This window comes from Corapipo altera, unplaced genomic scaffold (assembly GCF_003945725.1).
Source record: "Corapipo altera isolate COAL_440 unplaced genomic scaffold, ASM394572v1 22b, whole genome shotgun sequence".
NCBI classification, from domain to species: domain Eukaryota; kingdom Metazoa; phylum Chordata; class Aves; order Passeriformes; family Pipridae; genus Corapipo; species Corapipo altera.
The window spans coordinates 24,943,965-24,956,788 of record NW_020884876.1 but is presented as its reverse complement, the minus strand read 5'-3'; the positions used below and the strand labels follow the sequence as shown (position 1 = coordinate 24,956,788).

At 39.8% G+C, this 12,824-nt stretch overlaps 1 protein-coding gene across 1 annotated transcript; it reads left to right on the top strand.

Annotated features, from left to right (window-relative positions):
• The first annotated feature begins 888 nt into the window (after positions 1 to 888).
• On the top strand, positions 889 to 8,729 carry CISD2 (CDGSH iron sulfur domain 2). Its single transcript, XM_027636336.1, has 3 exons — positions 889 to 1,048; positions 7,115 to 7,326; positions 8,367 to 8,729. Exons 1-3 carry the CDS (start codon positions 946 to 948, stop codon positions 8,454 to 8,456), a joined length of 405 nt encoding a protein of 134 aa, XP_027492137.1. The 5' UTR covers positions 889 to 945; the 3' UTR covers positions 8,457 to 8,729.
• Positions 8,730 to 12,824: the final 4,095 nt, after the last annotated feature.

Here is a 12,824-nt window from a genome sequence, read left to right as displayed (position 1 = left end):
ACAGAGCAGTCTCATGTGACTCAAGAAATAATTATTCTTCCACTGTCTTGTGGAACCCTATTACCCTACCCCAAAACTTCTTGAATACCAATTCTGGGCAAGCAGGAAAAGTGCATTGTTGATATGGGCAGATATGGTGTGGTTTCAGTACATGGTTTCAGTACACTGAAGGAGGAGAAAGAACTGTGCTTCAGTCAGGAAGGAGACAGGTCTTCTAGGATTGTGCTGCTTCAGCTTCCCTGCTTGTGCTCTGTGCTATATGCTATTAGCACTTGATAGATTCACTCACGGTGCCAGCAAAGCATCTTGAACCAAATGGTGGTGTCATGACCAAGGGATTAATGCTAGAGTATCCAGGTCTGGATGGACTGGCTAAATTGACTCAGAATGGCTGCATACTTCACGTTATTTCACCTGGCTATACAGGGGGGATTTTCTATGCCAAAAAATGACCAGTCCCCTTGGCATAAAAGTGAAATGAAATAAAATCAAATCAAAGGTGGAGAGAGGACTTGTTCTGTGCAAACTATTGCCAAAGACAAGATGGGTGCACCTCTCCCTGTAGCATTAAACCTCTCAGCGCTCACACTGTCCTACCTCATCCACAAGAAGAAAAATCTTCAGTCTTTTTACTTCAAAATATTTGTAAGACCTTCAACGTGGAATGCAACCTGAACGCAGCAAGGGTGACGACGGGTAATTAAATACAGCCTGTAAATCATAAGCCACGTATTACTCAAGCCACGCTCCATTCCTTCCCTTCCCTTCCCGCCCGCGCGCCCCCTGGCGGCGGGAGTGCTCCCGCCCCACTCTGCGGCGGCAGCGCCCCCTGGCGGCGCCCGCGTGAAGAACTGGGTCGGCCGCCCGGGCGCGTGCGCGGCACCGCCCCTGGGCGCGTGCGCGGCGGGAGCATCCCGTGGCGGCGCGCGGAGGCACATTCCAGACATGGTGCTGGAGACCCTGGCTCGCATCGTCAAGGTCCAGCTGCCCGCCTACCTCAAGCGCCTGCCGCTGCCCGAGAGCGTCGGCGGCTTCATCCGCCTCACAGGTGAACGGGGGGCGCGGGACCCCCTTCCCGCCCCGGCGGCGCGGTCGGTCCTGCCCGGGCTCCGGCTCCCGCCCCTCGCGCCGGGCATCGCGCGCTGTCTCCGTCACGGAACGGGGAACCCCAAACCTTAAACTGTCTCAGCAGCGGAACGACCCCACAGACGGGAGGTTTGGGTGCCCTGGGAGGGAGGTGGGAGCTGTCAGGAAAAAGCGCAGCGATGGAGTGAAATGTTGGCGCTGTGCTTAAAAATTCCTCTCGGTGCCGACACCGGCGAGCCAGAGGCCGTGCGGCTACAGGGAATGGGATTTTAGCTGGAGGCCTGAAACGTGGCCTTGTCCTCTGCTTCGCAGGTTGAAGACGGCCTTTGTACCCCGTTCAAACAACAACAAAAAAAATCTCATTCTGGGAGTCTGCTACATACGCAGAGTTAGTGGGTTTGGGTTTTTTCCTTTCGATTTAATATTTTTCGTAAGTATTTTCTGGGTAAGGGAGTGAAAATACCAGGTCGTTGATCGTAGCGAACAAGAAAGAAAACTGAATACTGGGGAGTGTCCTGGGTGTTCAGTGCTCTCCAGGGCTCTGCAAGCTGTAGCTCCCAGAGCCCAGGCTCGGCTGCAGTAACACAGGCTGGACCTCAGGCAGTGTCAAGTGACAAGATTAGTCCGGTGGTAATAAATAAGAGGAATGCTCTCAACAAAAGCTCACTGCAAGTAGAAAAAGTTTTCAGAGGGCAGGGTCAGTCTTGTATCTTGCTGCACTAAGGTATCTGTGACTATAATAGTGATGGAAAATTGTTAAATTTAGAACGGGCACAATTTATTTAAAGCCAGGTTTGAGTTTTTTTTTTTTTCCCCAGCATGTTTATGCTGCTTGTAAACTGTAAATCCCATTATCTTTCTCAGGACAAGCAAACCTCTTTTGAATGAACAGTTCTTCTTTTTCCACCACTACTCTTTCATTTGAAAAACTGTTAATTTATATTTATCAAATAGAGAAATTCAGCTCCTACAAAGATGGGAGGAAGGGGATAAAATAAGCTACAGAACAATGCAGATTCGCCTATTCCTAGCATTTGTCAGTTTTCTACTTAAGTCATTGCCCTTTTAACTGCAGGTGGTTAAGCTTGGTAATACTTTTGTTTCTTATTGCTTCACTTTTCCAAACATGTATTTCTGTAACAGCATTATTTGTGCAGTCTGTATTTATTCACAATACATAGTAGTAATACAATTTATTCTGAAAACCTCTGAGAAAACATTCTGAAAACCTGTCAGGACTTGATTGTTTGTTTGTTTTTCATAGAGTGATCAGTGGGGGAGAACTGTTCTGCTGTCATATTATTTACCCCACTGACAGGTACTGTCTTGAATTTGGAGGGAGGGCAAGAAGCAAACAACTGATACCTTAAGTGGAGATGAAACATGGGAAATGTCAGTCCCAAAAATACTAAACAAGGGTAAAAGAAGGACCAAGTCAGAAATTGCTTTCAGAACTGGTAGTATTTAATGAGCATACCTGAAAAAATTCCTTGCCTCAGTGATTTTTTTTTTTGACTGGACTCTAAAAATGGGAAATGAAGGTATAATTAAAACTACATAGCTATAGAAATAACAGTTTTACAATTTTTCTTTTTTTTTTAACAGTAAGCTAGAATAGTATCTGCTGTCATGCTTATACATCTTATACATGTTTATACATCTCTTAGGGTGGATGTGAATGAAAATGGAAGAAAAAAAAGCAAAACTGTACAAGGCGCTTAAAGTAATGACATGGGGTAAACACAACATGGTGAGACTTTCGAAAAGGAAATCGTAGGACACCTCATCCTAGGCACCTAAATTAAAAAAAATATCATCTCTTAGTGCTTAAAGGTTATTGAAAGTCATTCAGACGTCATTGCTCATTGAAGAGTCTTGTGCTTACATGCTCTCAGAGCTGCTGTCAGTCTTAAGTTTCACGTGAGAAAATGATTGCTTCAGCAAATGCTGCCTCTTCTCTTTGCTGCTGTGGTCATAGTCTGTCCTGTCCTAAAGTCATAAGTATCTAAGAGCAGGGGATTCCCAATCCCTGGGTTATTTTGCAGTGAATTACCAATAGTGAAAGATTGTTAGACAATAGAGAAGATTAGATTAATGTTCTCTTTTGTGTTTACTACTACTACAAATTACAGAGTATATTCTTTGGCAAATGGCATATCAAACGTTTCAGGCATTTTTCTTTGCTTCTTTTTGGAAAGTGAGAAATAATATAGATGTAAAAACATTTAAAGTGCATTAGTATTTGTCCTTTCATGGCATCTCTAGGGACCAGCAGTATAAAACACTTGCTAGCATAGACCTTGTTTGCAAAGGCAGGTCAGATCCTAGATTTGGAACAGTGCAGTCCTTTGCTTGTTAGCTCTTTTATTGCTTCTATAAACTTTCATTATCTTCCAGGCAGATGCAGCCTCAGTTCCTGTAGCACATCAGTTGTAGAAACAACAAACCAAAACTATAAGGAGCACCTTTTTTTTTAATAGGTGTGTGTTATAGTGTGCCAATTAAAAATCTTGTCACTTATTGTTTGTTGTGACCTTACCAAAACAGAATGAAAAACTGCTTGCTTGAAGAGAAAGACTGTTAACATCTAATGCATAACTCCTGAAGGTAAATGCAGTGAGGGAGGAAGGAAAGAATGTTTGACCTTGGGTTTGAAAGCGGATATCTAAGTTATCATGCTGCTGCTGTTCAGAGGCCTCTTTCAGTGTTCTGTCATAGCTGCTTTAGCCTTCCCTTCTCAAGTTCAGTGAAATGAACAGTGTTGTCTCATGCTAGCATTGCTTTTCATCTTTGAAGATGTCATTAAAATGGTACAAACATTCACCTCAGAAGAGCAAACAACTGAACAGAGTTAGCATACATCTGCTTATTAGTTCTGAGGAAAATGTAATTAGTAAGTAATTTTAATTTGCCTGAAGAATTTAATCACTTTAGAGAATATACAATAACAGTTCAAATCTTCATTTTGTCTAGTAGCTGATACTTGTTAAGATTTTGGTTTGCAGTTGAGCTGTTACTGTAAGAGGCTGGGTTTGGGTCTGCATAGGATCATTTCCACTGGAATCAGCTGAAACATAAATCAGAGTGAAAATATCAAAGGAGTAGTTGATGGAAGACAAGCAGGGAACACCTGCTTTGATTTGACTCTTAGTGTCTGGCCTGTCCCTTTCAGTTCACAATGTGTTTCTTATGTTGTTGGACTTGTTACTGTTGGACTAAAAATTACAACAACCTCTCCTTGAAAATGTAACTGTGGCCTGTGGTCCGTGGCCTCAGCTTCTTGGAATTCTCTAGTCTCTGATACTTTCCAGAACTTTTCTTTGGGATCAGTCTCTGGCTAACACAAGTTAGAAGACTAACCTCTTCGATATACTGCTCTTCATTTCTGTCTCCAAAGGCTGTCTCTTCCCATGCAGCAGAACTGATAAAGGATCTCCAGAATCAATGTAATTGCTGAATTTTGAGTTGTCAGCTGTGAAAATAAACAGTCTTGTGAATTGCCTTACATCTGCTTCAGAAAGGTATGAATGGCTTCAAAAACACAGAGCAGCTTACAGTTGTAGGAAGGCATAATTGCATTAGTTTGGGTGAAGCTTTTCTCTCACTGCTGCCCACCCAGCCCAAAGGTCTCTTACTTTTTTTACTTTGTTACAGTATCTTGTATCTCTTGCCCTAGAAGCACGATGATGTTGATTTTTCAGTTTAAACACGTGAACTTCTAGTAGTCTTTTAGCAATAACAAGTCTCTTTATGATTAGTGTACACATTGGTGTAACTGGGGGCTTTCCAGAGACTCCCAGATTAAAAATAAGCAAAGAAATCATTGGCTAGTGGGGACAACTATTTATCAGTAGTTAGCATGGTAAAAATGTTAAATAATAACTATTATAAATAATATCCTTGTACTTCCTATCCATGTTTGTTTCTAATTTCCCTTCTCAGAGGTTCCAGCTATCATGTTCCTGTTTCATTTGGATGAACCCATCTGGTTATGACTCTCCCACGACTCCTGATTTTGATGTTGTATCAGGGAGTTTTGAGCTATATTGAGATCATAGAACCATTAAAACTGGAAAAGACCTCTAAGATCATTGAGTCTGAGATCACTGAGTCCAGCCTTTAACTCAGCACTTCCATATTCACTGCTAAACCATACCCCTAAACCAAAGTGCCTTGAGAACATTTCTAGGGATGAGGAGTCCACCACTTCCCTCAGCAGCCTGTTTCAATGTCTGACCACACTTTCAGTGAAGAAATTTTTTCCTAATGTTCCATCTAAACCTCCCCCATGTGGAGGGGAGGCCATTTCCACCCGTCCTGTCACTTGTTCCCTGGGAGAAGAGGCCGATCTCCACATGGGTACAACCTCCTTTCAGGCAGCTGTAGAGAGCCATAAGGTCACCCCTGAGCCTCATCTTCCCCAGGCTAAAGACCCCTGGCTCCCTCAGATGCTCCTCATCACACTTGTGCTCCATTGCCCTTCTCTGGACTCACTCCAGCACCTCAATGTCTTTGTTGTAGTGAGGGACCCAAAACTTCGGTGAAGTGATTACTGAAAGTTCTTGCAGTGCCTTTAGGATTTTTGCAGCTATAATGCATTTCTAGATAAATGCACTAAGTGTGGCTGTAATGTCAAAGGCTATAGAAATTGCAAAGAACATAAAATTAGTCCCACAAAGTATTTTCATCACATGGTGTACTTCCAGAAAAATCAGTTTCTTAAGAAAAATCCACTGTATTCCAACTGGAAAAGTATTAGCATAAGTGTGTGCTCTATTAGTTTAAATAAAATCAAGCTATACACAATAATGTATTTTCTGAGAGCTACAACCCACCTAGCATCCTTAGCCTGCTCTATTGCATTTTCTCATGCATCTTAATTTCAAAAAACAAACTGCAAAACAAAATTTTGCTGTGTTCTGATCCTAAATAATTTAGAAGAGTAACTTGATTACAGTGTCGTATTACAAAGTGCTTATGCAGCTGTTTGTGCTCTAGCTTATTATACTTCTTTCTTTTGCTTTTTTAAAAGTATTTTTAAACTCTCTTCTGTATGAGTGTTTAGATTTAATAAATTCTCCAGAAATTCAGAAAAATGCTATCAACCTTTATTTCACCATGGTATTTAAATTACACTGGAGTATTGTCACAGCATGTTTTGCTGGAAAAGTGGATCCACCTTCAATATATGTAGATCACATGCAAAGTATTGATGAATTTCTCAAAAAGTTCAGTAAGTCTTCTCTCACCAGTTTACCTAGAAGATTTATAATTATATAGCAAGGCAGCCAAGCCTGCAGTGGATACTTGTATCTTTTACCTGTACTTAAAAGAGGTTCCTTACTGTGGTTAAAAGTAATTTCCTGTGACTTGAGTTACTGATTTCAAGTCTCTTTCTCTGAGTTGTAGAAACTTCTGCAGATCCCTGAGGAAAGGTCTGAAAAATAAATCCAAAAAGATGGGTAAAGGTTTTGCTAGTGTTTGCCTAATAATCTGTGTAATTTCTACCAACAGTTTGTAAATAAACTTGGAACAAAAAAAAATGATAAAAACTTCCAAGAACAGCAAAACCTGAAATAAGCATATAAACATTCAATTACAAAATGTATTGAATAATTTTTCTTAACAGAATGTTAAGATACCTGCACTGAATATACTTAGCACATGCAGTCATACCCAATTTGCTAGTACAAGTGCTGCTTTACTGCAAGCGAGCAGAACCCCTGTAATTTTAGGGTTCCCCATTCCAGTAAATCTTTTATTTATTTTTGATTTATTCTCTTCCACTGAATCATCTTCTAGAGTCTTAAAATTTAGATGAAGTTCTAGGAGTCAGATTTTTACTTTGCCTCTTGTAAACCCCAGGATTTAATCTGTCTCTTCTTTCTTCCTGAGATTACCCATGGAGTCTTGCTTGCCCTCAGAGCCTTGCTGACTGAGCAGCTCCATTCCCTACCCTCAGCCTGAGCCATTTTATAAGTAGCTGACACTGCACTAAAGTGCCCATCTAAATCCCACCTGTCTTTAGTTTCAGAATGGCTGCGATTGTTGCCTTTCCTGGGCGTGCTGGCCCTGCTCGGTTACCTCGCTGTTCGTCCCTTCCTCCCCAAGAAGAAGCAGCAGAAGGATAGCTTGATTAACCTTAAGATCCAGAAGGAAAATCCCAAAGTAGTGAATGAAATAAACATTGAAGATCTGTGCCTCACTAAAGCTTACTGCAGGTGTTGGCGTTCTAAGACGGTAAGACATTGTGCTGCTGTAGGAGTAGAGATTGAAACTTGCATGTTTTTATCAGTGCTTCAGTGGTGAATGTTGACCTGTTGCTTTTCTCTGGAGGTGGGACATGTTCCTGAGTTTTGCAGAATGGCACAATTCTTATTTTTTCTCCACGTACACCTATGTACATGCAGAAAGAAACTTGTAGAAACTTGAAAGAAATGCAGTAGGGCTTTTCTAGAAGCATTTAGAGTGACCATGTGTGAGCAGAATAAAACCAACCAGTCTTTGTTTGCTATTTTGAAATACATTGCAAATAATTAGAAGATAACTACTCTTATTTTGCAAAAAAACAATGCTTAGAAAGTTGTTCATATTAGAGTGAAAGTAAGACTGGGCCAGTGTTGGTGAGAGAGAGAGCATATCCCCATCAGGTCCAGAGCAGTCAATGACTGGTTTGGATAGTCTATCCCTGAAATCAACCAGATGTTAAATAAGCATTTTTAATCTAGCCTCAGTTTGAGTTTCCTGATTCAATTTTGAATGTCCTGACTGCACTCTGGTTTTGTCCTCTCTGGACTGAATGCTTTCCTGTTTTAACAACAACAAAAAATCTGCCCTGAACTGAAGAAACTTGCTCAACTATTCTCACTTTGGACTAATCACTTCAGCCAAGTATTTCAGCTTTTCTTAAAAAAGTACTTTCTGGTTGCAAATGATTAAATCTATTCAGACCACTTCCACAATAAATTTTAAAGCATTTGTAGCTGTGATGGCTGCTCTGCTTGCTGTTCTGTCATGGAAAAGGGTTCATCCCTAACTTTGCATCTAAGAACAGCTATTTTAGGACCTCACAAATCTAGTGACCCATTAACAGTGTTTGTTTTCCGTAGTATCACGTGTTCTCTGTCTGATAGGAGACAGAGAGTTTGATATTGAAACAGGACATAATAGGAGGAACTAGCAACATTATCAAAGTGCTCTTGGTATAGGAAGAAGTACAAAAATCACCTTGCAATTGCTGTACAGAGTTACTCTAATTCCTCATGTATGTTTTCTTTCAGTTCCCTGTCTGTGATGGCTCCCACAACAAGCACAATGAATTAACAGGAGATAATGTAGGTCCACTAATACTCAAGAAGAAAGAAGTATAGCAGATGTTTAATCCCTTAGATCCTGACTGATAATAAGTCTTTTTATACCATTGTAGTTGCAAGGGGCAGCATTTATTATGTGATTGGTATGATTTAGTTTAATGATTGCTGTAGATTTCTTTATGGAATAAACTACATTTAGACAGTGCTGAATTTGTCACTGTTTCAGTACCTTATTCTGAAAAGAATTTTGTCTGCTTTGTAAAACTGTAAAGTACCTATCTCTGTAAATAAGTCGTTTATTTCAACAATAAATTGACTTTCTACAACTAAGCCTTTTTTGTATGAACGTGCAGTTATAAAACTCACTATTTCAAGTGACAGAAGTGCACTTTTCTGTTTGATATTGTTCTGCTGAGAAGCCATGTTTTATTTTGCTTTTCAGCAACAAATCTGAGTGCACTGCAATGGGGGAGAAAAAAGATACCAAATTCATTCTTTGTGAATGTACATTCAGTCAGGCAGCACAGCAGTGGTAAGTTATGGTAACTGAAGGTCTGGCCTGTGCAGACTGCCTGCGTGGGCAGTTTGTTAGTCTTATGCAAAGTAGCCCAGCTCAGACAAACCCCACACAGCTGGAGAGTTTCGTACAGCATCCTAGGTGGAGTGCTGCAGTTCCAGACTGTATAAAAACTAAACTACTGAGCAGGTCAGCCACAAACATTATCCCTTTGTTTCAGGCCCCTGTGTCGATTGTTCATGAGCTCTTGGGAGGAAACACCAGTTTGCTTCATGCAAGTTCACTTGCACTGTAGCTGTTACTTTTTGTAATGGGAACTCTCACGGGATGAATGGGTTAAATGACAGAACTATGGATGCAGAGCTGAGCTGTTCCCCATTCAGAATGATTATTTAGGCAAGTCAGAACTTTGCTGTGATGTGGCTTAATTTCAGATGCAGGTAAATAATTGCTACTTACCTAACTGCTAGACTTCTAATTATTCTAAAATGCTTTATTCTCTCATGAAAGACTGTATCCATCAGTTTAAAAACAAAAATCTGATCCATGCTACAGTTTTAGACAGTTGTACTGAGGCAGATTTCAGCCATTCCTTAACAGCATTTCAGTTGACCCATTGTTAGGCAGGTGGGAAGCCCTAGAGCTGTTGCCAAAGCTGATCACCACAGTGCTGAAGCAGAAAGCAAGTCAGAAAACTGTTCTTACATAAGGGCTCTTGCAACAGCAGCAGAACTAAGGTAGATCATTCCTCCTCTTTTTGTAACTGTTGTAGTTCCAGGTACCAAAACCCCTTGCCTTGCAACAAAAGATGGCAGATTAGAATGTGATTATGTGTTCAATGCCTGCTTTTACAGAGTGTGTAACAGAACCATGGTATAACCTCTAATGTATTAATGCTTCATGGTGGTCTTACTTCAACGGATAAGCAAAGCATAAATGTATTAGTATATAACATTTAAAATAGATAAAAATGTGTAATATTAAGTGTCTTATACTCAGTGTTCACTTAGAGAGGTATATTGAACACCAAGTCCAATTCTTGAGTTTGGTGAAGAAGTTATTGTGAAATGCAAAAGCCTGTCTTTAGATTTCTTTTTTCAGGCTCTAAAATCCACAGCCCTTTGTAACAGGCTGTTATTATATAAAGCCCTGTATGTACTTCCATCTTTTATCAGGATACTTTTGTATTCAAATAGTTTGGTTTCCTCTGAAATCAAAACCAAACCAGTTAAACTAAGACAAACCTTGCTGAATTAAGTAATACAGCAAAAAAAAGCTCCTCTAAAAGCAGAACGACAGTGTAAGGTTTAAGCTCTTCACTCCATCTTTAATACAGCTCGATTGTGAAATAATTTTTTTCCCTGCCTGCTCTTAGAAGAGGTTGCTGTTAAACTATCTACAAATGTGGCTATGGAATAAACAGGAGTTTGGTTTTTTGTGCCTATGTCTGGAACGGAATGGAATGCATCTGTAGTGTTGCAAAAGCAGCACTCAGTTACAGTGCCTTTGTAGAAAGGATGTTTTAGTAATTTATAATAATAATATAATGATGATCACAAGCAAGATAAATCACCATTTCCTTGCATTTCAAAATCTGTCAAGGTAATACTGTCTCATGGACCCAGAAATTTCTGTAGAAAATCTCAAAGAATTTACTTATCAGTTCAAATCATCTACCTGAAGTCTGCAGAGATAGATAGCTAAGAGCTGAAGGGCCTGCAGCGCCTTGTATTTCACCAGCAATAGAGCGAGCTGAACCAATTACCTGACTTTTCTAACCTAATTTGGAAGCTCCACACAGAGGGATAAATTTGCCTTGAAGGCTAATAAAGACCAGAACTGAGGTAGTGGACTTGAGAACTGAGGTCTTCACAGTCTCAATAAAAAATCAGGAGAAACTGAAATTGGCATATTGTGACATATCTTTTTACTCTACTAGAACAGTAATGTTTACCTTTCTTTCGATTATAATTTGAACAATAGTTAGATTAGGCTACAAATAAACTTGCAGGTTTAGAGAAAGGTATTTGACTTGTGGCAACTACTAGACAAAGTAAATGTAATTGAAATGCAGCTGACCCAAAATTTGATCTCTTTCACTCTGTTTATTACAAAAGCAAAATACAGAAACTTATCATTCACTGTTTTTTGGCTGTATTACACCATGACTGTTTCACAGTAAATTTCAGGCTTCAGTCTAAATTCCTTAAAAAACTGGCTGAAAAAGAGAGAGTAAGCAGTGATTATAATTACATTATCACTGCATCCCCTGGCCTGTGCAATTCCCTGCTTCCAGATGGCCAATTTCTGTCTTTTCCCATATGCTGCCTACTGTAACTCTGCCCAGTGCTGGCTGCCAGGAATGCTGTCAGACCTTCTGCTGCAGAGGTTCTTCTGAACCTTCTGGAACGGCACGTTCACTACTCTCCCGCGCTATGCCTATGATTGTGTCTGCATGAGAGCAGGATTCCTCTGGTTATCAGTTACTGCACATTGTGCTCTAATTTTATTTCCCACAAATAAGAGACTGGCATGGCATACCGATTCTCTTGGCTTGAATTTATGCATTATTCATTGATGATTTCCCTGGCGTTTTGTTAAAAGGGAGGTGGTCTTGAATGTTACAATTCACCCACAATAAAAAGATAAAAAGTGAAATCGTATCTCTCAAAGTTAACAGCTATTTAAAATCGGCTGAAATTGTCATGATACTTATTAAAAAACACAGTGTTATAGGTTCTTAGTCCTCATATAAGATTTCTTTTCATGACAAGATGCAAGTGTTTTCTTCTTTTCTGGAAGGTAAGGAGAGGAGCATTACAAAGCTTTAACGCTTTTAGTTTTAGATCTGCAGGTCTATGTAATAGCTTCAACCTGAATCTTTCTGAAGATTTAATAAAAGCTGGGGGAAAGGAGCCTTATGAGAAATATCCACATAAGGTAGCAAAGAAAAAAAAAATGCATTCAATTTCATTTAGATTAGCAAAAAGATGACACTTTTCAGTGGTATAGCTATTCAGGAACTCAGAATGGTGGAAGTGATCTAATGCATAAATTGAGAGTGCATTAAGGTTAAAGGGGACATGGTAAATCTGATTTATGAGATGCTGTTATGGTTGTAAGGTTATCATGAACAAAGGCTCTTTGTCAGAGGTTTGCTTGCATACTTAAGGTTGTGTCTGTTATCGACCAGATTCCAAATTTGGCATAGTGATCTCAGTGGGAGGGTTCAGCTTTTTATAAAACTTTATGAAAAAGTGAACTCCTCAAAGTTTTACTCAAGTGGAATTATTTTACAGACAGTCTGAACTGAACACGGTATTCCCTCACCTTGTCAGTTAGGTTTATAGACAATACAGTTTCAAAATACAATAACCTCCTACTAAAACCACCCCTATTTAAGGAACAGAGTGCCTTCCCTTAGCCATGCAAAGTAGGCAGAACAGGCACAGAAGTCAAGGGATGACACAATAACCACCAAGCACAGCACCCTTAACCATTCATTGGTGCACAGTTTGAAAGCATCTTTTCAGGTCAGGAGACAAACAGGAACTAAAGATGGTACATTCCCAAGGAAGCAGAGAGAACAGCAGTGTGTATAGTAAAAAAATACCAGTGTACTTGACAACTGTTAGAGGAAAACTTGCCAGAGAATTTCCTCGTATTTTTATCACTGTGCTGGAATTGCAGGCTATGAACCTTAAACATTTCTCAGGAAGCTTTCTTTCTGCCTTGGAGAGGAAGGCATATACAAAGGAACACATATTGATCTGTAATTAATCTGTATAGAGTCATATGCGACACTCTGCAAATAGTACAGTTTGAATATTAAAAGTACTGAAGTAGTTAAATGCATTTTTGTACATTTTTTGTTTTGCATATTAAAAATGTAAAAGTTAAAATAGAAT

Excerpts from the sequence above, each read along its gene's own strand:
- CISD2 (XM_027636336.1), top strand. The coding sequence starts at position 946 with ATGGTGCTGGAGACCCTGGCTCGCATCGTCAAGGTCCAGCTGCCCGCC. Across the intron at positions 1,049-7,114 it reads CGGCTTCATCCGCCTCACAG|TTTCAGAATGGCTGCGATTG; the intron begins GTGAACGGGGGG and ends ACCTGTCTTTAG. Across the intron at positions 7,327-8,366 it reads GGTGTTGGCGTTCTAAGACG|TTCCCTGTCTGTGATGGCTC; the intron begins GTAAGACATTGT and ends GTTTTCTTTCAG.